The following is a 25,495-nucleotide window of genomic DNA, read 5'->3' as shown; positions in this document are numbered from 1 at the left end:
CACCATGCCCAAATGGAAGTAGTGGATTTTGATTGAGATGACTATTTTTTTAGATACTCCCTGGATTTTAATTATGATGCAGAAGTTATATCAACAAACATTTGGTTTTGTACATATATTACTTCCCCTCTGGCAATAGAAGTCATATCCCAAACTAAAAAAAAAAAACAAAAAACCAACCCTCCGTGAGTATTATAAAAGCCATTGAATTGCACACTTGAAATGAATGAATTGTGTAATATGTGAATTATATCTCAAAGAATTTTAAAAATAAAAAAGCAATATAGAACCATTTTAGGAAATCTGAAAAATGTTGGTAACTATAATGAAAACAATGAAAGTAGCTTATAATCCTGCTCAAAAAACCCACAAGCAAAGCTAAATTATACAGTGTTTAAGGATACACAGTTGGGTAATAAAACCGTGAAGAAAAGTGAGAAAGTAATTATCATTCAAGTCAAGCTAGTAGTTTACTCTCTGAGGGGCAGTCAGTGGGTTTGGAAGGAAGTTCAGAAATGACTGCCAAGGTCTTATCTTTTTTTTTTTTTTTTTTTAAACAGGTGGTGATTACAAAGGTGTCTGCCATATAATAATTCGCTAGGGCACCCACTTGTTTCATGCCGTTTTCTGTATTTGTGTTATATTTATCAGTAAATAATTTTTGGCCAGGCACGGTGGCTCATGCCTGTAATCCCAGCACTTTGGGAGGCTGAGGCGGGTGGATCACTTGAGCCCAGGAGTTCAAGACCACCCTGGGCAACAGGTGAAACCCCATCTCTACCAAAAATACAAAAATTAGCCAGTGTCATAACCCAGTCTCAAAATTAATTAATTAAAAGTTTAAAATAAAAAAATTTTTGGCCAGGCAGTGACTCATGCCTATAATCCTAGCACTACGGGAGGCCAAGGTGGGTGGATTGCTTAAGGCTAGGAGTTGAGATCAGCTGGGCAACACAGAGAGACCCCATCTCTACAAAAAATTAAAAAATTAGGCCGGGTGCAGTGGCTCACGGCTGTAATCCCAGCACTTTGGAAAGCCAAGGCGGGTGGATCACCTGAAGTCAGGAGTTGGAGACCAGCCTGGCCAACATGGTGAAACCCTGTCTCTACTAAAAATACAAAAAATTAGCCAGGCGTGGTGGCACACGCCTGTAATCCCAGCTACTCGGGGGGCTGAGGCAGGAGAATTGCTAGAACCCACAAGGCAGATGTTGCAGTGAGCCAAGATCATGCCACTGCACTCCAGTCTGGGCAGGAGAGCAAGACTGTGTCTTGGAAAAAAAAAAAAAAAAATTAGCCAGATGTGATGATGCATGCCTCTACTCCCAGCTACATGGGAGACTGACATAGGAAGATCACTTGAACCCAGGAGTTCAAGGCTGCAGTGAGCTATGATCATGCCACTGCACACCAGCCTGAGCGACAGAGCAAGACCCTGTATCAAAAAAAAAAAAAATGGAAAAGAAAAGAAAAAATGATAGATGCATAGTTCGCTGGTTTTCAGTCTTAATTCCTTTATAATACATGCATTTAATGCTATACATTAAATGCATTAAACCCATCATACATTCCTCTAAGCATGACTGTAGTTGTATTTCATATATTGATATGTAGTATTTTTATGAGCATTACAACGTATTTGCTAACTTCCATTACGATTTTTTCTTCAATCTTTATGCAAAAGGATGCAAAGCAAATCAACAAAGGGAAGAGGGGCACAGGGCATAGTCTGGAAGAAATCAAGGGCAAGCTTCCAAGAATCCTCTCCCAGCGGAATCACAAAGGACACTCTTAATTCCTCCGGCAATGAATTGTGATAACACGTGAGAAGTGTTATGTATCAATGAAGCTTATTAGAGACTCAGTACCCAAGTTTTTACTGAGGGCTGGTCAGACAGGTACCCTCTGCCTAACACATACCAAAATTCCAGACTCCTAGAGGGAGCGCTAGTATTCAGCATAAACAACATTGCATGAACACACAACAGTGTAGGTCCAGTTAACTATTCATCAGTTAGGGAATGGTGGGAACCCTTCTGAAATCTAAGTTTCCAGACACCAGCCAAGGGTCAGCCTTGTAAGCAGTTATTTTCTAAGAACAGCAGCCACAAAGGGACAACAAACATAACAGAGAAGATCAAAGAGAAAAGCTGGTTCCTTAAAAAGACTAATACAGTTGACAGCCAGTGAAACTGATCAGGAAGAGAGAAAACCAAATAAATGAGGGTCAACTCTATATTTCTATAAATTAGCAATAAGGAAAAAATAGTTATATATATTTATATATTATTTTCAAATGGCATCACAAATATCAAACATAGGAGAAAATCTAATAATTTTATAGGCAAAATGGAGAACTCAGTACAATACAGATGTCAGTTTTTCCCACTCTGATCTATAGATTCAAAGTAATCTCAATTAAAACCACAATAGAGGGCTGGGCACAGTGGCTTACACTTGTAAACCCAGTACTTTGGAAGGCCAACGCGGGCGGATTACCCTGACTGAGGACAGGAGTTCAAGACCACCAGCCTGGCCAACATGGTGAAATGCCATCTCTACTAAAAATACAAAAAACAGCCAGGCATGGTGGTGGGTGCCTGTAATCCCAGCTACTCTGGGGGCTGAGGCAGGAGAATGGTTTGAACCTGGGAGGCAGGGGTTGCAGTGCGCCAAGATTGTGCCACTCCTGCTGGGCGACAGAGGAAGACTGTCTTAACAAACAAACAAACAAACAAAAAACCAACAACAACAGACTCTATTTTGGGGAGGGAGAGGACTTCACAAGTTGATTCTGAAGCTTTCATAGAATTACAAAAGACCAAGAATAGCTTAGACATTCTTAAAAGTACTAGATAAGCAGTCTTACTTAGATATCAGGCTTATTGCAAGGCTACATATTCAAGACATCACGATTTTGTACAGCAGAAACAAATTGACCAAAGGAACAAGGTACATAGCCAAGAGACAGACTTGGCCTTAATGGACACTTGAGTAATGATAAAAATGGCACTATAGAGAAGTTTTTTCAATAAACTGTGCTAGGACAATTACATACCCATGTGAAAAAAAAAAGAAATAGGGTCCCTAACTCACATGATCAACAAAAGTCAATTTCAGGAGGTCTGGACAATAAAATGTAAACAGCAAAATAATGAGTTCTTAAAGATGATACAGAATATCTTAGGCCAGGCATGGTGGCCCGCACCTGTAATCCCAGCACTTTGGGAGGCCAAGGCAGGCGAATTGCTTGAGCCGAGGAGTTTGACACCAGCTTGGGCAGTGCGATGAAAGCCCATCTCTACAAAAAATACAAAAATTCGCTGGGTGTGGTGGCACATGCCTGTAGTGCCATCTATTTGGGAGGCTGAGATGGGAGGACTCCTCAAGCCTGGGAGGTTGAGGCTGCAGTGACCCTGATTGTGCCACTGCAATCCAGCCAGTGTGACAGCGCGAGACCCTGTCTCCAAAAAACAAAAACCAGAATATCTTCATGACATCAGGGAAGAAATAGATTCCTTAAACCTGAGAGAACACATATTAATTATAAAGGAAAAGACACAAATTTTACTAAGTTCAATTTTTTTTTCTTTTTTTTTGAGACAGAGTCTCACTCTGTCACCCAGGCTGGAGTATAGTGGCACCATCTCGGCTCACTGCAACCTCTGCCTCCTGGGTTCAAGTGATTCTCCCGCTTCAGCCTCCCAAGTAGCTGGGATTATAGGCATGCGACACCACATCTGGCTGATTTTATTTTTATTTATTTGTTTGTTTATTTGAGACTGAGTTTCGCTCTTATTGCCCAGGCTGGAGTGCAATGGCGCAATCTCGGCTCACTGCAACCTCCGCCTCCCAGATTCAAGCGATTCTCTCACCTCAGCCTCCCGAGTAGCTGGGATTACAGGCATGCGCCACCATGCCCGGCAAATTTTGTATTTTTAGTAGAGACGGGGTTTCTCCATGTTGGTCAGGCTGGTCTCGAACTCCCGACCTCAGGTGATCCGCCCACCTCAGCCTCCCAAAGTGCCGGGATTACAGGCATGAACCACCACTCCTGGCCTGACTTTTTAATTTTTAGTAGAGATGGGGTTTCGCCATGTTGGCCAGGCTGGTCTTGAACTCCTGACCTCAAATGATCTGCCTGCGTTGGCCTTCCAAAGTGCTGGGATTACAGGGGTTGAGCCACTGTGCCTGGCTTTCTTTTTTTTTCTTTCTTTTTTGAGAGTTTCACTCTGTTGCCCAGGCTGGAGTGCAGGGGTGCCATCTCGGCTCACTGTAACCCCCACCTCACAGGTTCAAGCAATTCTCCTGCCTCAGCCTCCCAAGTAGCTGGGACTACAGGCACACACCACCATACCCGGCTAATTTTTGTATTATTAGTAGAGACGGGGTTTTGCCATGTTGGTCAGGCTTGTTTCTAACTCCTGACCTCAAGTGATCCACCCTCCTTGGCCTCTCAAAGCGCTAGAATTCCAGACGTAAGCCATGGCACCCGGCTTAAAATTTAAAACACCTTAATTCATCAAATGATGAAGAGAGCAGAGGGAGAAGATATTTATCACACATAAAACATACAAAAGATTCATATTCAAAAATAGATAACCTCCTATATATTAATTAGTACAAATACTCAATATACAACTCATTAGAAAAACAGGAATAAGACTTGAATATGTACTTCAAAAAGAGAAAATCCAGATACCCAATAAACACATAAAAAGGTACTAAGCCCCAGCACTTTGGGAGGCCGAGGCAGGTGGATCACGAGTTCAAGACCAGCCTGGCCAACATGGTGAAACTCCGTCTCTACTAATAATACAAAAATTAGCCAGACATGGTGGTGCATGACTGTAGTTCCAGCTACTTGGGAGGCTGAGGCAGGAGAATTGCTTGAACCCAGGGGATGCAGGTTGCAGTGAGCCGAGATCACGTCACTGCACTCCAGCCTGGGCAACAGAGGGAGACGCCATCTCAAAAAAAGAAAAAAAAAAAAAAAAGGTACTAAGCCACAACAGGAATTCAGGAAATGAAAATAGGAATCACAATGAGGCTGGCACATGGCTCACGCCTATAATCCCAGTACTTTGGGAGGGTGAGGCAGGAGGATCACTTGAGCTCTGGAGTTCAAGACCAGCGTGGGCAACCAAGCAAGACCCTGTCTACACACACACACACACACACACACACACACACACACACACACACACAGAGCCAGGCACAGTGATGCATATTTGTAGTCTCAGCTACTTGGGAGGCTGAGGAAGGAGGATTGCATGAGCTGGCAGGTCGACGCTGCAGTGAGCCATGATCATGCCACTGTACTCCAGCCTGGGTAAAAGAATGAGATCCTGTCCCAAAAAAAAGAAAAAGAAAAAAGAAACACACACACACACACACACACACACACGAACAATGAGACATAACTACCAGATTAGTATAGTGTTGGTAAGTCAATGAACATGTTCATACACTGCCAGCAAGAGTATAAACTGGTTCAAACAATTCAGAAAATCATTATCTAGCAAAATTGAAGATTCCCATAATCTTTGGTCCACAATCTATTCTGAGGTGGATACCACAGAACAGTGGTTATCAAAGTGTGATACCAAAGCCAACAGCATAACCATCACTTGGGAACTTACTAGAAATACAGATGGTTAGCCTGGCACAGTGGCTCACACCTGTAATCCCAGCACTTTGAGAGGCTGAGGTGGGCAATCATGAGGTCAAGAGATTGAGACCATCCTGGCCAACATGGTGAAACCCTGTGTCTACTAAAAATACAAAAATTAGCTGGGCATGGTGGCACACGCCTGCAGTCCCAACTACTCAAGAGGCTGAGGCAGAAGAATCGCTTGAATCCGGGAGGTAGAGGTTGCAGTAAGCTGAGATTGTGCCACTGCACTCCAGCCTGGCAACAGAGTGAGACTCCGTCTCAAAAAAAAAAAAAAAAAAAAAGGAAGAAATTCTGTCATTTTCGACAACATGAATTTCAGAAATGGAGAACATTACATTAAGTGAAATACTCCAAACACACAAAGACAAATATGACCTGTTCTCACTTATATGTGGAATCTAAAACAATTGAATGCATAGAAACAGAGAGGAGAATGGTGGTTACCAAAGGCTAGGAGTAGGGAGAACTGGGAAGATGGTAATCAAAGGACACAAAGCCTCAGTTAAATAGGAGAAATAAAGTTGATTTTTTTTTTTTTTTTTTTTGAGACAGAGTCTCACTCTGTCGCCCAGGCTGGAGTGTAGTGGAGCAATCTTGGCTCACTGCAAGCTCCATCTCCTAGGTCCACGCCATTCTCCTGCCTCAGCCTCCCAAGTAGCTGGGACTACAGGTGCCCGCCACCATGCCCAGCTAATTTTTTTTTGTATTTTTAGCAGAGACGGGGTTTCACCATGTTAGCCAGGATGGTATCAATCTCCTGACCTCATGATCCGACCGCCTTGGCCTCCCAAAATGCTGGGATTACAGGCGTGAGCCACCGCACCCGGCCAGTTGATTTTTAATATCTATTGAACAGCATGGTGACTATAGCTAACAATTCAGTACTACATTTTTTTTTTTTTTTTGAGATGGAGTTTCACTCTGTCACCCGGGCTGGAGTGCAGTGGCACAATCTCCAATCTCGGCTCACTGCAACCTCCAACTCCCAGATTCAAGTGATTCTCCTGCCTCAGCTTCCCGAGTAGCTGGAATTATAGTAGCGTGCCACCATGCCAGACTAATTTTTGTATTTTTAGTAGAGACAGGGTCTTGCCATGTCAGCCAGGCTGGTCTCCAACTCCTGACCTCAGGTAATCCACCCACCTCAGCCTCTGAAAGTGCTGGGATTGGCCGGGCCCGGTGGCTCATGCCTGTAATCCCAGCACTTTGGGAGGCTGAGGTGGGCGGATCATGAGGTCAGGAGTTTGAGACCAGCCTGATCAACATGGTGAAACCCTGTCTCTACTAAAAATTCAAAAAAAATTAGCCAGGCATGGTGGTGTGCACCTGTAATCCCAGCTACCCAGGAGGCTGAGGCAGGAGAATCGCTTGAACCCAGGAGGCGGAAGTTGCAGTGAGCTGAGATCGCACAACTGCACTCCAGCCTGGGCGACAGAGCAAGACTCTGTCTAAAACAAAACAAAACAAAACAAAACAAAACGAAAAACCAAAGTGCTGGGATTGCCAGCATGAGTCACCACGCCCGAGTACTATATATTTCAGTATCCCTAAGAGAGTAAATCTCAAATCTTCTCATCACAAAAAATGTCAAGGCTGGGTACAGCATCTAACGCCTGTAGTCCGAGCACTTTGGGAGGGGCAGACTGCTTGAGGCCAGGAGTTCAAGACCAGCCTAGGCAACGTGGTGAAACCCCATTTCTACAAAAAATACAGAAATTCACCAGACATGGTGGTGCATTACTGAAGTCCCAGCTACTTGGGGGTCTGAGGCATGAAGATTGCTTGATCCCAGGAGGCTGAGGCTGCAGTGAGCCATGATCACACCACTGCACTCCAGCCTGGGCAACAAAGCGAGACCCTGTCTCAAAAGAAAAAAAAAAGTCAAATACTTGAGGTGACAGATAAGTTAAATAGCTTGATTTCATCATTTTACATTGTATTAAAAAATCATAACATCAGCCGGGCATGGTGGCTGATGCCTGTAATCCCAGTCAGGAGCTTGAGACCAGCCTGGCCAACATGGTGAAACCCTATCTGTATTAAAAATACAAAAACTGGCTGGGCGCTGTGGCTCATGCCTGTAATCCCAGCACTTTGGGAGGCCAAGGCAGGCAGATCACAAGGTCAGAAGATCAAGACCATCCTGGCTAACATGGTGAAACCCCGTCTCTACTAAAAATACAAAAAATTAGCCGGGCGTGGTGGCGGGCGCCTGTAGTCCCAGGTACTTGGGAGGCTGAGGCAGGAGAATGGCATGAACCTGGGAGGCAGAGCTTGCACTGAGCCGAGATTGCGCCACTAAACTCCAGCCTGGGCAACAGAGCTAGACTCCGTCTCAAAAAAAAAAAAATACAAATATTAGCTGGGTATGGTGGCGGGCGCCTGTAATCCCAGCTACTTGGGAGGCTGAGGCAGGAGAATTGTTTGAACCCCTGAGGTGGAGGTTGCAGTGAGCCAAGATTGTGCCATTGCAACTCCAGCCTGGGCGACAGGGCGAGACTCCGTCTCAAAAAAAAAATAGTAATAATAAATAAATAATAACATCACTTTGTATCCTATAAATACATACAACTATAATTTGTCTATAAAAAAAGGAATTTAAAAACTGAAAACAGTCCAAATGCCCATCAGCAAAATAGATAAACTGAAATATTCTTACCATGTAATTTTTTTTTTTTTTGAGATGGAGTTTCGCTCTTATTGCCCTGGCTGGAGTGCAATGGCACAATCTCAGCTTACCGCAACCTCCGCCTCCCGGGTTCAAGCAATTCTTCTGCCTCAGCCTCCTCAATAGCTGGGATTACAGACATGTGCCACCACACCCGGCTAATTTTGTATTTTTAGTAGAGATGGGGTTTTACCATATTGGTCAGACTGGTCTCAAACTCCTGGCCTCAGATGATCTGCCCGCCTCGGCCTCCCAAAGTGTGGGGATTACAGTGCTGGGATTACAGGCGTGAGCCACTGCGCCGGCCAATAACCTATTTCTTTACCTGGGTTATGGTTACATTGCTTGTTTCAAAATGATATCTTAAATGATACATTTTCCCATACCTTTCTGAATCTGCATATTTAACACCTAAGGCTGGGGCACAGTGACTCACACCTGTAATCCCAGCACTTTGGGAGGCCAAGACAGGCGGATCACTTGAGGCCAGGAGTTCAAGACCAGCCAGACCAACATGGCGAAGCTCCTTCTCTACTAATATAAAAAAATTACCTGGGCATGGTGGCATGTACCTGTAATCCCAGTTACTCGGGAGATTAAGGCAGGAGAATCACTGAACCCGGGAGGCAGAGGCTTCAGTGAGCCAAGATCACGCCATTGCACTCCAGCCTGGGCAACAGAGCAAGACTCTGTCTCAAACAAACAAACAAAAAACTTAAAGGAAATACATTCCCTTCTTAGCCTCCCCAACCTAAAGCAGCAGGGTATTTGAAGAAACCAGGCTGAGGCAGGAGAATTGCTTGAACTGGGAGGCAGAGGTTGCAGTGAGCCGAGATCGCGCCATGCACTCCAACCTGAGCGACAGAGCAGAACTCCATCTCAAAAAAAAAAAAAAAAAAAAAAAAAAAAAAAAAAAAAAAAAAGAAACTATGCCAGAGTTAGAGGCCACAGAGCTTCATATTAAGGCCATCGTTAATTTGCTTGAGAAGATGAAATAAAGCAGGCCTAAAGAGTACTCTGCGGACCATGTAGTAAACACTGTCAGGGTGCTGGTTCAGCTTACGAGGACTCCTTCTATGAGAACGTCTATCAACAGGGGCAGGATCTCAGCAGCTATGCTTGAACTCAATGACCTTCCTCCAAGTCCTAGTTGATTACACTGGGGGAAAAAATTGACCCTTGCTGGATCAACCAAATTCATTCTCCCACGATGAAATTTTGAAGCACAAAGATGGCTCTGCTCAGGAAGAAGGGTCCATAATACCTGCTGAATAGGTCTCAAACAGTTCTCTCTCCCACTTTGCCCAAGACCCAGTGGATTCTATAAGAAACTTCTGTATATTCATAGCATCCTAAGTTGCAAGCTACAGGAACCCAATTCAAATTAGTTTAAGAAAAAAAAAGAGCGTAACCGTAAGGGTCCCTCATTAAAACTGACAAGTCTTTACCTAGATCAACCAATGAGAAAAGAGAGAAGACATGGATCACCAAAATTAGGTATGAAAGAGAGGACATTACCACTGACCCTTCATAAATTAAAAGAATTATAAGGGCATACAATTAACTTTATGCCAACAAATTAGACAACATAAATGAAATGGAAAAATTTCTAGAAAAACTGAAATTACCAAAATTAACTCAGGAAGAAACACAGTTGGGCTCAGTGGCTCATGCCTGTAATCCCAGTACTTTGGGAGGCCGAGGTAGGTGGGTCATTTGAGGTCAACGAGTTCAAGACAAGCCAGGCCAACATGGTAAAACCCCATCTCTAATAAAAATACAAAAATTAGCCAGGCGTGGTGGCATGCATCTGTAATCTCAGCTACTCGGGAGGCTGAGGCAGGAGAATTGCTTGAACCAGGGAGGCAGAGGTTGCAGTGAGCTGAGATCACACCACCGTACTCCAGTCTGAGTGACAAGAGTGGGACTCTATCTCAAAAAACAAACAAAAACAATAAATAGAAACCTAATAGATCTCTAACAAGTAAAAAAAATTAAATGAGTAATTAAAAATTTTCCTACAAAGAGGCCAGGCTTGGTAGCTCACACCTGTAATCCCAGCACTTTGGGAGGCTGAGGCAGCAAGATTGCCTGAGCCCAGGAGTTAGAAACTGCACTGAGCTGTGATCGTGCCACTGTACTCCAGCCCAGGCAACAGAGCAAGACCCTGTCTCTAAAATAAATAATTTTTCCTACAAAAAAAAGCACAGATAGTTTCAGTGATTAATTCTACCAAAGATTTAAAAAGAAATAATAGGCCAAGCACTATCGCTCAACACCTGTAATCCCAGCACTTTGGCAGGCAGAGGTGGGCAGATCACCTCAGGAATTTGAGACCAGCCTGGCCAACATGATGGAGAATCGCTTGAACTGGGCAGGCAGAGATTGCAGTGAGCCGAGACTGTACCACTGCACTCCAGCCTGGGCAACAGAGCGAGACTCCATGTCAAAAATAAATAAATAAATAAATAAATAAATAAATAAATAAATAAATATCAAAACAATGCTCCATAAACTCTTCCAGAAAATAGAGGAACACTTCCAAATTCATTGAGACCAGTATCACCATCATACCAAAGACAAAGATATTACCAAAAAGAAAAATAAAAGACCAATAGACCTCGTGACTACAGACATAAAAATCCTCAAAAAATCGTAGCAAACCAAATCCAACAACGTATAAAAACCACTGTGATGGTTAATATTAAGTGTCAACTTGATTGAATTGAAGGACGCAAAGTATTGTTTCTGGGTGTATCTGGGCGTTGCCAGAAGATATTAACATTTGAGTCAGTGGACTAGGAGAGGAAGACCCACCCACAATGTGGGTGGGCACCATCCAATGGCTGCCAGCACCACTAGGAAAAGCAGGCAGAAGGTAGGAGAAGCTGACTAGCTAAGTCTTCTAGCCTGCATCTTTCTCCCATGCTGGATGTTTCCTGCCCTCGAACATCAGACTCCAAGTTCTTTGGCTGTTGGATTCTTGGACTTACACCAATGGTTTACCAGGGGCTCACAAGCCTTTGGCCACAGATTGAAGGCTGCACTGTTGGCTTCCCTATTTTTGAGGTATTGGGACTTGGACTGAGCCACTACTGGCTTCCTTGCTCCTCAACTTGCAGACTGCCTATGACGGGACTTCACCTTGTGATTGTGTGAGTCAATTCTCCTTAACAAACTCCCTTTCACATATACATATATCCTATTAGTTCTTTTCCTCTAGAGGACCCTGACTAACACAACTATATGCCATATAAACACCATGACTAAGTGGGATTTATCCCAGGAATGCAAGGCTGATTTAACATTCAAAAATCAATTTATGTAATACACCTATTAATAGAAAAAAGAGCAAAAGCCACATTATCTCAATAAATGTACAAAAACCATGTGACAAAATCCATTAACATTCATGATAAAACCTATGAAAGGTCACAAGAAAATAGATGACATACTAAAAATAGGATAATTTGAAGATGGTATATTTACAAACTTGTGGGTATAGAGGAACTACAAGAAACAGTGCAGGAACCTGAAGCTAGTAGAAGCTAAGGTGGTACTACCTCTAGGCCCAAAGAGATGAGGGGAGGGAACAATTACCAAAACCCAGAAAGGGAGAGTTATACAGAGGCTGCCACGTTATAAGGTGCCGAGAGCTTCATTGGAGAGATACAGTCAACTGAAGGTAAAAGTCTGAAAGCAACCATGATCAAAAGTAGAAGACACGAGAGCCAGCCAACCTGGATGATATAACTTCAAAGCTCAGGAAAATAATACTCACTTCTGCTCAGAATCAAATTTTAATGATTGATATTTCCATGCACTACTCAGAATGTTTTTTGACTGTAACATAATGTACGAAATGTGTATTATCTTATAGATGAAAAATTTGAAATATCAATGACAAAAAAAAATTTACCCATAGTTACTACCTCACTCATAATTTATAATTTTTTCATACACAAAATGTTTACAGTTTTATATGAACCATCATTCCAGTTATATTTTTTTCTCAAGTCCCATCACTCACCTGGAATCAACCTTCTCCATTCTCTGCTTAATCACTTTTTGATGGAAATTGTGGCTTGATATACACTTCTCAGTAAGCAGATTCTTCATGAATCAAAGTCTTTTATCTTCCCCTTCTAACTACAAGAAAAAGAGAATAAAAAAGAGATAAAATGATTTGCAGCCTCTCAGGAGCCACATTTCTGAACTACCTGCCAGCTCCTAGTCTCCTGCCCTCCTTAATTCAACACTAGATGAATGTGGGCTAGGTCTCTGACTTAAAATATTATATTTAAATTACTTTTTTTATTTTTTATTTTTTGAGACGAAGTCTTGCTCTTTCACCCAGGCTGGAGTGCAGTGGCACGATCTCAGCTCACTGCAACCTCCACCTCCTGGGCTCAAGCAATTCTCCTGCCTCAACCTCTCAAGTAGCTGAGATTACAGGTACCTGCCACCACACCCGACTAATTTTTGTATTTTTCAGTAGAGACAGGATTCCACCATGTTGGCCAGGCTGGTCTCAAACTCCTGACCTCAAGTGATCTGCCCACCTTGGCCTCCCAAAGTGCTAAAATTACAGTGGTGAGCCACCACACCCAGACTCATTGTGGCTTTGATTTGCATTTCTGTAATGATCAGTGATATTGAGCTTTTTTTCATGTTTGTTCACCATATATATGTCTTCTTTTGAAAAGTGTCTGTTCATGTCGTTTGCCCACTTCTTAATAGGGCTGTTTTTATCTCATAATGTTGTAAATGCTAGATGTTAGACCTTTGTCAGATGGATAGAGTGCAAAAATTTTCTCCCATTCTGTAGGTTGTCTGTTTACTCTGATGATAGTTTCTTTTGCTGTGCAGAAGTGCTTTAATTTAATTAGAAATTAAACTAAATTTGTCAATTTGTGATTCTGTTGCAATTGCTTCTGGCATCTTCATCATGAAATCTCTGCCTGTGCCTATGTCTTGAATGGTATTGCCTAGATTTTCTTCTAGGGTTTTTATAGTTCTGGGTTTTAAATTTAACTCTTTAACCCATCTTGAGTTAGTTTTTATATATGGTGTAAAGAAGGGGTCCAGCTTCAATATTTGAATATGGCTAGCCAGTTCTCCCAGCACCTGTTATTAAATAGGGACTCCTTTCCCCATTGCTGGTTTTGGTCACATTTGTCAAGATCAGATGGTTGTAGGTGTGCAGTCTTATTTCTGGGTTCTCTATTCTGTTCCATTAGTCTATGTTTCTGTTTTTGTGCCAGTACCATTCTGTTTTTGTTACTGTAACCTCGTAGTATAGTTTGAAGTTGGGTAGCATGATGCCTGCAGCTTTGTTCTTTTTGCTTAGGATTGTCCTGGCTATTCATGCTTTTTTGTTCCATATGAATTTTAAAGTAGTTTTTTCTAATTCTGTGAAGAATGTCAATGGTAGTTAATGGTAACAGCATTGAATCTGTAAATTGCTTTGGGCAGTATGGCCATTTTCATGATATTGATTTTTCCTATCCATGAGCATGGAATGTTTTTCCATTTGTTTGTGTCACCTCTGATTTCTTTGAGCAGTGGTTTGTAGCTCTACTTGAAGAGGTCTTTCACTTCCCTTGTTAGCTGTATTCCTAGGTATTTTATTATTTTTGTGGCAACTGTGAATAGGAATTCATTCATGATTTGGTTCTCTGCTTGCCTGTTGTTGGTGTACAGGAATGTCTGCAATTTTTGCACATTGATCTGTATCCTGAGGCTTTGCTGAGGCTGGTTATCAGCTTAAGAAGCTTTTGGGCTGAGACGATGGGGTTTTCTAGATACAGAATCATGTCATCAGCAAAATGTTATTTTCTAATGAAGGAAACTGAGAGGAGAGCGAGCCACACTCAGAAGTTGTGCCTGGTTCTTTCTTCATGTCTAGATGCTTCAGCACCTTCAACTTCCCTTCACAAAAACACCAGTAGAGGCCAAGATTTCTTATTTTTCCTCAGATTAATTTTTATGGTTATCAGTGTTACTGTGTGTAGTTTTCATTTTCTTTCTTTTCTTTTTTTAAAGACAGAATTTCTGGCCAGGCACAGTGGCTCACGCCTGTAATCCCAGCCCTTTGGGAGGCTGAGTCGGGCAGATCACCTGAAGTCAGGAGTTCAAGACCAGCCTGCCCAACATGGGAAAACTCCATCTCTACTAAAAGTACAAAAATGAGCCAGGCATGGTGGTGGGCACCTGCAATCCCAGCTACTCAGGAGGCAGAGGCAGAAGAATCACTTGAACCCGTGAGGCAGAGGTTGCAGTGAACCGAGATCACACCACTGCACTGCAGCCTGGGCAACAGAGCAAGACTCTGTCTCAGAAAAAAAAAAAAAAGACAGGATTTCCCTCTGTCACCCAGGTTGGAACGCAGCAGTGCAATCGCAGCTCACTGCAGCCTCGACCTCCTCAGGCTCAGGTGATCCTCCCACCTCAGCCTCCCAAAGTATTACGATTACAGGCATGAGCCACCATGCCTGGCCTTTTTTCTTTCTCATGCTGTCATCCAGGGTCTCATGTTATTATCCAGGCTGAAGTACTGTGGCACCATCACGGCTCACTGCAGCCTCAACCTCCCATGCTCAAGCAGTCCTCTCACCATAGCCTCCCAAGTAGCTGGGACCACAGGTATGTGCCACCATGCTCAGCTTATTTTTTATTATTTGTAGAGATAGGGTCTTGCTATATTGCTCAGGCTGGTCTCAAACTCCTGAGCTCAACTGATCTATCCACCTTAGCCTCCCAAAGTGCCTTTTTTTGTGTGTAGAGATAGGGTCTCACTCTGTCACTCAGGCTGGAGTGCAGTGGTGTGCTCATAGCTGACTGTAATCTCAAACTCCTGGCCTCAAGCAATTCTCCTGTCTTGGCCTCCCAAGTAGCTGGGACTACAGACAGGCACCACTGCACCTTGCCTAGTTTTCATTTTTTCTTTTTCTTTTTTTTTTTTTTTTTTTGAGACAGTCTCACTCTGTTGCCCAGGCTGGAATGCAGTGGTGCAATCTAGGCTCACTGCAACCTCCACTTCCCGGGTTCAACCGATTCTCCTGCTTCAGCCTCCCATGTAGCTGGGATTACAGGAATGCACCACCACAACTGGCTACTTTTTGTATTTTTAGTAGAGATGGGGTTTCCCCATGTTGGCCAGGCTGGTCTTAAACTCCTGACCTTAAATGATCTGCCCGCCTCGGCCTCCCAAAGTGCTGGGACTATAGGCGTGAGCCACTGTGCCTGAGCCCATTTTTCATTTTCAATTGGTGATAATTTGTATCAAAAATATTCATTAGGAACTGAATAAATTATGACATAGTTTTTTAAATTATTATTATTATTATTACTATTTTTCTTTTAGTGCCAGGAATAGCAGTGTTGTGGGTTGAATTGTGTTCCCCAAAAAAGATTTGCTGAAATCCTCACCCCTGCTACCTGCGAATGTGACATTATCTGAAAACAGGGTCTTTGCAGAAGTAATTAAGATGTAAGTTAAGATGAGGTCACATGGGAGTAGGGTGGGCCCGTAATCCAACACGATTTGTGTCTTTCTTAAAAGAGAAGAGATACAGGGACAGATACACATAAAGAGGAGAATGCAATGTGATGACAGAGGCAGAGATTAGAGTGATGTATCTACAAGAATTGCCAAAGATTGCTGGCAACATCAGAAGCTAAGAGAAAGGCATGGAACAGATCCTCCCCTGAGCCTTCAGGGAGAGGATGACACCTTGATTTCAGACTTCTAGCCTCTAAAACTGTGAAAGAATAAACTTCTATTAGTTTTAAGCCACCCGGTTTGTGGTAATTTGTTACAGCAGCCCTAGGAAACTAATACAAGTAGTAAGATAGAAAAGTAAGATTTAAGTAAATGGTGGAGGCAAGCTAACAGGGTGAACACGTCCTGTGTTGAGTAACGGTGATGCATTTACAAGATGTTTCATTCTAAAAGAATGAAGTCACCCTTATAATCAAGGTCACATATTTCAATGACAATCAGACAAGGAATTAGCCAGTTTATCCATACAAAACGAATAATCCTTACTTACATCAAACCGATGTCCTAGTTTTTCTGATACTACACTCCAAGTAACAGAGGTCATCATAAGTGATTATTTCTACAAATAAATCAAATGGAGTATTCAAATAGTGATTTTTTGTGAAATACTGCTATAATCAATGTGTCACCGCCTTGGGTTTCTGTCATAATGATCCTGTGGAATGTCCTTCGTGGTCAAGGACTCCCTTTTGTTATATACTCTATACCAGCATTCTACCTATTTGTACATGTCTGCCTTCCCCACTAAAATATAAATTCCATGGAAACAGGAATCACATCTGATCTTCTCTCCACTCTATCTCCAGCCTCTAAAACAACATCTGTAACCTCACAGATAAAATACACATATACTGGAAAAACTAGGACACAGGTTTGCTTTCAATAAGGACATGTATGAATATAAACTTGCTTATAAGTTGGAATATAATGATAATCAAATACAAAACATGGCCGAGGACGGTGGCGCATGCCTGTAATCCTAGAACTTTGGGAGGCCGAAGCAGGTGGATCACCTGAGGTCAGGAGTTCGCCACCAGCCTGACTAACGTGGTGAAACCCTGTCTCTACTTAAAAAAAAAAAAATTGGCATGGTGGCCAATGCCTGTAATCCGAGCTACTTGGGAGGCTGAAACAAGAGAATCACTTGTACCTAGGAGGCGAAGGTTGCAGTGAGCCAAGATCACACCACTGTACTCCAGCCTGGGCAACAAGAGCCAAACTCCATCACAAAAAAAAAAAAAAAAAAGTCCAAGAAAAACAAAAATTATTAGGTGTTGACTCCCAGTTAAACATGTAGATTGACCTTCTAAGGTGGCAGCAAAGAATACAAAGGAACGAACCATAAGGTTAAAGAGATGACAGAAGCGATTATAGGACATGAGGGATTTCCACAGGTTTTACAAGAAAGGAAAATGAAGTGGCCTAACAGGTTTGAGGAAATGAAAAACTTCAGAGTGGATACCAAAGGAAAGTGGACCACACAGAATTCCAACCCTGTCAGACAGGGTATTCACGCCACTTCTGCTGTCCCGCTTCCAAAATTCTGGTAGCTAGATGGTACCTCTCAGGCAGGAGACTGGAAAAGTCTTCTCAGAAAACAATAAAAACTAACACACCTCCAGATTCTGAGACCTGTGCCTTACTCTCCATCAATGAAAAAGCAGACTTGTCCCTAGATTACCCTAAAGTGAAGCCCATGAACTCACAAGTCCTGCTCAGACACTAGGAACTTCCAACTAATTTCTCAGTTACACCTTTTTTTTTTTTTTTTTTTTTTTTTTTTGAGACAGAGTCTCGCTTTGTTGCCCAGGCTGGAGTGCAGTGGCTCAATCTCGGCTCACTGCAAACTCTGCCTCCTGGGTTCAAGCGATTCTTCTGTCTCAGCCTCCTGAGTACCATCACACCTGGCTAAGCTAGACTGGTCTTGAATTCCTGACCTCAAGTGATCTGCCCGCTTCAGCGTCCCAAAGTGCTGGGATTACAGGTGGGACCCACCACGCTCAGCCATAATCTCTCAGTCACACTTAAGTATAAACGGACAATTGAGAATCATAAAACATTTAGAAAAGACCTCCAACAAATAAAAAAGAGACCAAAATAAACCCAACAAAGCACTGATGAAGTGCTACCATCCATGATGAAATCTTGCTAAAAAATTGAACCTGGCCGGGCGCAGTGGCTCACGCCTGTAATCCCAGGACTTCAGGAGGCCGAGGCAGGTGGATCACCTAAGGTCAGGAGTTCAAGACCAGCCTGGACAACATGGTGAAACCCCGTCTCTAATAAAAATATAAAAATTAGCCGGGCATGGTGGCAGGTGCCTGTAATCCCAGCTACTTGGGAGGCTGAGGCAGGAGAATCGCTTGAACCCAGGAGGTGGAGGCTGCAGGAGCCGAGATCATGCCATTACACTCCAGCCTGGATGACAAGAGTGAAACTCCATCTCAAAAAAAAAAAAAAAAATTGAACCTGAATATCATCCAGCCTCATCTAGAACTAAGTACAGTAAGTCCTCACTTAATGTCATTGATAGGTTCTTGGAAACTGCAACTTTAAGCAAAATGATGTATAAGGAGACCAATTTTACCATAAAAGGTAGTTGATATAAACAAGATTTAAGTTCCTGTAACATATTTCTGGTCAGAAAACATCACCAAACTTCTAAATAAAGATCCAAACCCTTTTAATGTTAAACACTGAAATAAATGTGAGCTATACATATATGTACGGAAGATTCATAAGAACAAGTAAGATATTTACCCACTTATTCCAGTTCAGGGTCAAGGTTGGCTAGAGTGTATCCTGGCAGCTCAGGGCACAAGGGGGGAAGCCACCCTGGACAGGAAGCCATTCATGGCATTGCACACTCACGCACACACTCACTCACACTAGGATCATTTAGACATGTCAATGAAGCTAATGTGCTTATCGTGGGGACATGGGAGGAAATCAGAGCATCCGGCAAAAACCCACACAGGCATGAGGAACGTGCCAACTACAGACAGACAGTGGACCCATCCAGAATCGATTTTTTCTTATCAATGTTATGTTTTAACAAAATGTTGAGAGTACCACACAATCAAAAATGTATAGACTATAATCAAAATAACATCTATAGATAAGGTACTCTGCTACGCATTAGTGCTAAGCACTTTTCATGAACTACCTACTTTAATATAACCACCTCAGCAAGTGGTTATCAACTTCATTTTACAGAGGGAGGGCTCAAGGTTCCCAGCTAACAAGTGGCGGAACTGGGACTAGTACAGGCAGACCTCAGAGATACTGAGCGTTCAGCTGCAGACCACATAAATAAAGCCAGTCACATGAATTTTTTGATTTCCCAGTTCATATAAAAGTTATGTCGGCTGGGCACGGTGACTCACGCCTGTAATCCCAGCACTTTGGGAGGCCGAGACGGGCGGTCATGAGGTCAAGAGATCGAGACCATCCTGGCTAGCACAGTGAAACCCCATCTCTACTAAAAATACAAAAAATTAGCCGGGCGTGGTGGCGGGCGCCTGTAGTCCCAGCTACTGGGGAGGCTGAGGGAGGAGAATGGCGTGAACCCAGGAGGCAGAGCTTGCAGTGAGCCAAGATCACGCCACTGCACTCCAGCCTGGGCAACAGAGCGACACTCCGTCTCAAAAAAAAAAAAAAGTTATGTCTACACTTGTAGTTAAGTGTGCAATAGCATTGTCTAAAAAACTAATGTACATACCTTAATTTAAAAATATTTGGCCGGGCACAGTGGCTCACACCTGTAATCTCAGCACTTTGGGAGGCCAAGGTGGGTGGGTCATGGGGTCAGGAGTTCGAGACCAGCCTGGCCAATATGGTGAAACCCCGTTCTACTAAAAATACAAAAATTAGCTGGTGGTGGGCACCTGTAATCCCAGCTACTCAGGAGGCTGAGGCAGGAGAATTGCTTGAACCTGGGAGACGGAGGTTGCAGCAAGCCGAGATCGCGCCATTGCATTCCAGCCTGGGCTACAGAGCAACACTCAGACTCAAAAAAAAAAAAAAAAAACACACAGACACACAAAAACACCACTTTATTGGGCAGGTACAATGGCTCACGCCTGTAATCCCAGCACTTTGGGAGGCCCAGGCGGGAGAATCACCTGAGATCAGGAATTTGAGACCAGCCTGGCCAACATGGCAAAACCCTGTCTCTACTAAAAACACAAAATTAGCTGGCTGTAGTGGCAGGTGCCTGTAATTCTAGCTACTCAGGAGGCTGAGGCAGGAGAATCGCTTGAACCCAGGAGGCAGAGGTTGCAGTGAGCCAAGATCATGCCAATGCATTCCACCGTGGGTGATGAGATGAAACTGTCTCAAAAATAAAAATAAAAATAAATAAAAACACTTTATTGCTAAAAAATGCTAACAATTATCTGATTCTTCAGTGAGTTGTAATATTTTTGCCAGTAGAGGGTCTTGCCTCCATGTTAATAGCTGCTGACTGATCAGGGTAGTGATTGCTGAAGGTTGGAATGGCTATGGCAATTTATTTTTTCTTTCTTTTTTTTTTTTTTTTTTGAGACAGAGTCTCACTCTGTGGTGCGATCTCGGCTCCTGGGTTCAAGCGATTCTCCTGCCTCAGCCTCCCAAATAGCGGGGATTACAGGTGCCCGCCACCACAACTGGCTTTTATATTCTTAGTAGAGTCAGGGTTTCACCATGTTGGCCAGGCTGGTCTTGAACTACTGACCTCAAGTGATCGCCCACCTCAGCCACCCAAAGTGCTAGGATTACAGGCATGAGCCTGTAATGCAGGATTATACTGCATCTGGCAACTGTGGCATTTTCAATTTTTTTTTTTTTTTTAAGATGGAGTCTCACTCTGTCGCCCAGGCTGGAGCACAGTGGTTGCAATGCTCACTGCAACCTCCGCCTCCTGGGTTCAAGCGATTCTCCTGCCTCAGCCTCTGGAGTAGCTGGGACTACAGGCGCATACCACCGTGCCTGGTAATATTTGTATTTTTAGTAGAGACGGGGTTTCACCATGTTGGCCAGACTGGTCTCGAACTCCTGACCTCAGGTAATCCGCCCGTCTCAGCCTCCCAAAGTGCTATGACAATTTCTTAAAATAAGACAATAGTGATGTGTATCACATCGATGGACTCTCTTCCTTTCATCAAAGATTTCTCTATAGCATGTAATGCTATTTAATAGCATTTTACCCACAGTAGAACATCTTTCAAATTGAAGTCAATCCTCTTAAATCCTACCACTGCTTTGTCAACTAAGTTTATGTAATATTCTAAATCCTTTGCTGTCATTTCAACAATGTTCACAGCATCTTCACCAGGTGTAGATTTCAACTCAAGAAACCACTTTCGCCAGGCATGGTGATTCACACCTGTAATCCCAGCACTTTGGGAGGCTGAGAGATGGAGACCATCCTGGCTAACACAGTGAAACCCTGTCTCTACTAAAAATACAAAAAATTAGCCAGGCGTGGTGACACATGCCTGTAATCCCAGCTACTCGGGAGGCTGAGGCAGAAGAATCACTTGAACCCGGGAGGCGGAGGTTGTGGTGAGTACTTTGAGAGGCCAAGGCAGGAGGACTGCTTGAGACCAGGAGTTCAAGACCAGCCTGCTCAACTAACAAGACCCTCATCTCAAAAAAAAAAAAAAAAATTAGCGAGGCATGGTATTACACACCCAGGTACTGAGGAGGCAGGAGGCTAAGGCAGGAGGATCACTTTCGCCTAGAAGTTCAAGGCTGCAATGAGCCATGATCACCACTGCACTCCAGCCTGGACAACAGAACAAGACCCTGTCTGAAAACAAAAGCAAAAACAAAGCCGGGCATGTAGTGGCTCGGGTCTGTAATCCCAGCACTTTGGGAGGCCGAAGCAGGTGGATCACATGAGGTCAGGAGGTCAAGAGTGTGCCATGCACTCCAGCCTGGGCAATAAGAGTGAAACTCCATCTCAAAAAAAAAAAGAAAAAGAAAAAAAGAAACCACTCCTCATCCATCCAAGTTTTATCATGAGGTTGCAGCAATTGGTCACATTTTTAGGCTCCCCTTCTAATTCCAGTTGGCTTGATTTTTCTATCATATCTGCAGTTACTTCCTCCACTCGGGTCTTGAGTCTCAGTTATCCATGGCAGCCTGACTCAACTTTTTCAAACTCCTTTTAATGATTTTTTTTTTTTAAGACGGAGTCTTGCTCTGTCGGCCAGGCTGGAGTACAGTGGTGCAGTCTTGGCTCACTGCAACCTCTGCCTCCTGGGTTCAAGCAATTCTCATGCCTCAGCCTCCTGAGTAACTGGAATTACAGGCGCCCACCACCACACCCAGCTAATTTTTGTATTTTTAGTAGACACAGGGTTTCTTCACGTTGGCCAGGCTGGAATTGATATTTTAACCCCTTCCCACAAATCATGAATGTTCTTAATGGCACCTAGAAATCCTTTCCAGAAAATTTTCAATTTACTTTGCCCAGATCCATCAGAGGAATCACTACCTATGGCAGCTATGGCGTCACAAAATGTATTTTTTTTTTTTTTTTGATATGGAGTCTCATCACTCTGTCGCCCAGGCTGGAGTGCAATGGCGCAATCTTGGCTCACTGCAAGCTCCGCCTCCGGGGTTCAAGTGATTCTCCTGCCTCAGCCTCCCCAGTAGCTGGGATTATAGGTGCCCGCCACATCCGGCTAATATTTTGTATTTTTTAGTTGAGATGGGGTTTCACTATGTTGGCCAGGCTGGTCTCAAACTCCTGACCTCGTGATCCACCAGCCTCGGCCTCCCAAAGTGCTGGGATTACAGGCATGAGCCACCATGCCCAGCCCACAAAATGTATTTCTTAAATAATGACTTGAAAGTCAAAATTACTCCTTGAACCATGGGCTATAGAATGCATACTGTGTTAGCAGACATGTAAAGTAACATTAATCTCTTTGTACATCTTCATCAGAGTTCCTTGGTGACCAGGTGCCTTGTTAATGACCAGTAATATCTTGAAAGGAATCCTTTTTTCTGAACAGTAGGTCTCGATAGTAGGCTTAAAATACTCAGTAAACCACACTGTAAATATGATGTAAAGACATTCAATAAATAGACGTGTGGTCATCCTGGGTTTGTTGTTGCATTTACAGAGCATAGGCATTTCTAGCTTAGTCATTTCTAGCTTTTGATATAAAGTGAGAGACATGGAACTCTTCCTTTCACTGAACACTTAGGGGCCACTGTGGGGCTATTAATTGGCCTAATTTCAATATTGTTGCCTCTCAGGCTACAAGGAGGACCGAGAGGGAGGAGAGAAACAGGGAACTGGCAGGTAGTGGAGCAGTCAGACACAACACTTAAGTTTGCTGTCTTACACCAGTGAGGTTCTTGGCCACCTAAAACAATTGCAATAACAACATCAAAGATCACTGATCACAGATCACTGTAACGGTGCACTTGAAATAAAAAGTTTGAAATATAGCGATAGTTACCAAAGTGTAAGTGACAGGAAGTGGGCACATGCTGTTGAAAAAATAGTTGCTCGGTGCAGGGCTGCTTGCTACAAACTTTCAATTTGTAAAAAACACGGTATCTGTGAAGTGCAATAAAGCGAGGTATGGCTGTACTCAAGTCCCTCACATCATTCATTCAACAAATATTTACAACACATCTACACAGCAGTTAAGAAACCTGAACAGCCTCCCATAAAAACAGGTACCCACCTCCCACGCGGGGAAGGCTTCAAGGTTTGTTTACTGCGTTACTCCCTGCGGGCTCAGTGGGAGTAAGGTCGCCCATATACCAGCCCTTCCGCTCCTGGGCCACGGAGCCGGGAGGAGGAAACCCCTGATTTGGATCCGCGCACGCTAAGGGGCATTGCGTGGACTCGAGCACCGGCCAGGAGCGCACTAGACGCCTGGGAGGATGCGGTGCCCCCGGGGCGGAAGACAAGAAGCCGAGAAGACGCGGCGGGAGAGGATGGCAGGCTCCGGGCCCCGTCCTGCGCCCTCTTGTCGCACTTCCTCCAGTCCCGCACCACAGACCCGCAGGTAGACAACATCACCTGCACTTTCAGGGGAGGAAGCGGAGGCTCGGACAGATTTCACCGGGCTCGGAGGAACCCGACTAAGGTCCGTGCCGGGCTCACTGCCGGAAAGGCCGAGCCCAGAAGAGGGTGGGGACGTTAGGGCCGGGCCTCGTACCTGGGGAAGCCGAGCCATCGGGCCTGACGTTGGGAGAAAACCCGGCGGTATAGGGCGGTCTGGGACCTGCTTCGTAACTCCGGCGCGGTCCACGCCCGCCTCAGCGCTTCGCGCGCCTCTAGACGCCAGTCTCGCGCGGGCCCGCCCTCGTCTCCACGGCGACGCGGCGCGCACGAGGACCACCCCGCCCAGACCCCGGGACTTGCGCAGCCTCAGTCGGGTAGGTGGCGCACCTCGGGTTGCTTTGCAGCTGCGGCAATGAGAGTCGGTTTCGAGGGGCGTGGAGCATGCACCCTCTGGGCATCCCCACCGAGGGTTCTTTATCTCCTTGGCTCGCCAGCTTCGCTCTGAGCTCAGCTTGCTACTGCTCCTCTTAGACAAGAGAAGTGGGAGGTATTCCGAGGCGGAACCCCGAGTTACGCCGCCCGCGGCCGAGCACTAAGGATGAGGTTCCAGCTGGGAGGCGGCTGCGAACGAAAGTCCTCCCTCCCTCACTTCCGGACTCGTGCGTGGGCCTCTCTGGCTTTTGGTTCACAGGGAGTGGAAACCGGAACCCGTGGAGTATGACCCGCCCATGCGTGGACCCGGCAGGTTGCTACAACTTGCACTTGGAGGGGAGAGGTCCCATGGCCCCCAAATTAGAAATACCAGGCTCATCTCTTTACATTTTAAAATGTAATTCATAAGCACTCTTTTTGTTAAATTTTTAAATTTGGGCTGATCCTAATAATCTTAAAAATAGGAGTGGGAGGGGTAAGTGGGACTTTTGAAATACTTTTTTACGTGCTTTGTAAAACATTTGAAAGCACGTGAGATTCCTGGTGCAGAGACTAAAAGCAGTTATTTACTTGAAAGATTTTACGCTAAAAACAGGAAAATTAACTTGTTGGGTGTCTCGGGGTTAGAATCACAGATAATTTGTATTTTTGCCCTATTTTCTACATGCTAATTTTTGCAATTAAAACATTTATTATTTATTTTTTGAGAAGGAGTCTCCCTCTGTAGCCCAGGCTGCAGTGCAGTGGCGTGATCTGGCCTCACTTCCACCTCCACCTCCCGGGTTCAAGTGTTTCTCCTGCCTCAGCCTCCCAGGCGCACGCCACCACGCCCGGCTAATTTTTGGGTTTTTTTTGTTTTTGTTTTTGTTTTTTTGATAGAGACGGGTTTTACCATGTTGGCCAGGTGTGTCTCGAACTCCTGACCTCAGATGATCCGCCCGCCTCGGCCTCCCAAAGTGCTGTGATTACAGGCATGAGCCACCGCGCCTGGCCCTAAATTATGTTTTATATGGTGAAACCTCGTCTCTATTAAAAATAAAATTAAAAAAATTAGCCGGGGGTGGTAGTGGGCACCTGTAATCCCAGCTACTGGGGAGGCTGAGGCAGGAGAATCGCTTGAACCCAGGAGGCAAATGTTGC

At 44.2% G+C, this 25,495-nt stretch overlaps 1 protein-coding gene across 50 annotated transcripts in view; it reads right to left on the bottom strand.

Moving 5' to 3' along the window:
- The window catches only part of SFI1 (SFI1 centrin binding protein), a 125,453-nt gene that overhangs the window by 93,444 nt on the left and 6,514 nt on the right, over positions 1-25,495 (bottom strand). For 13 of the 50 annotated variants that reach the window (XR_676487.5, XR_010156121.1, XR_010156125.1 and 10 more), the window contains exons 1-2: positions 24,078-24,576; positions 12,376-12,494 (exon numbers count right to left, since the gene is read on the bottom strand). Coding sequence is in view for 35 of the 50 variants with exons in the window: in XM_009438216.5 (XP_009436491.3) it covers positions 12,376-12,464 (89 nt within the window). In the remaining 15 variants the exon portion in view is untranslated. Of the gene's footprint in view, positions 1-12,375; positions 12,495-24,077; positions 24,621-25,495 lie in introns of those variants that run through there. The other 37 variants (XR_010156118.1, XR_010156119.1, XR_010156117.1 and 34 more) reach the window with 22 other exon arrangements.

This window comes from Pan troglodytes, chromosome 23, assembly GCF_028858775.2.
Source record: "Pan troglodytes isolate AG18354 chromosome 23, NHGRI_mPanTro3-v2.0_pri, whole genome shotgun sequence".
In the NCBI taxonomy this organism is placed as follows: domain Eukaryota; kingdom Metazoa; phylum Chordata; class Mammalia; order Primates; family Hominidae; genus Pan; species Pan troglodytes.
The sequence above is the reverse complement of the archived record's forward strand: the minus strand, read 5'-3'. Positions and strand labels throughout refer to the sequence as shown.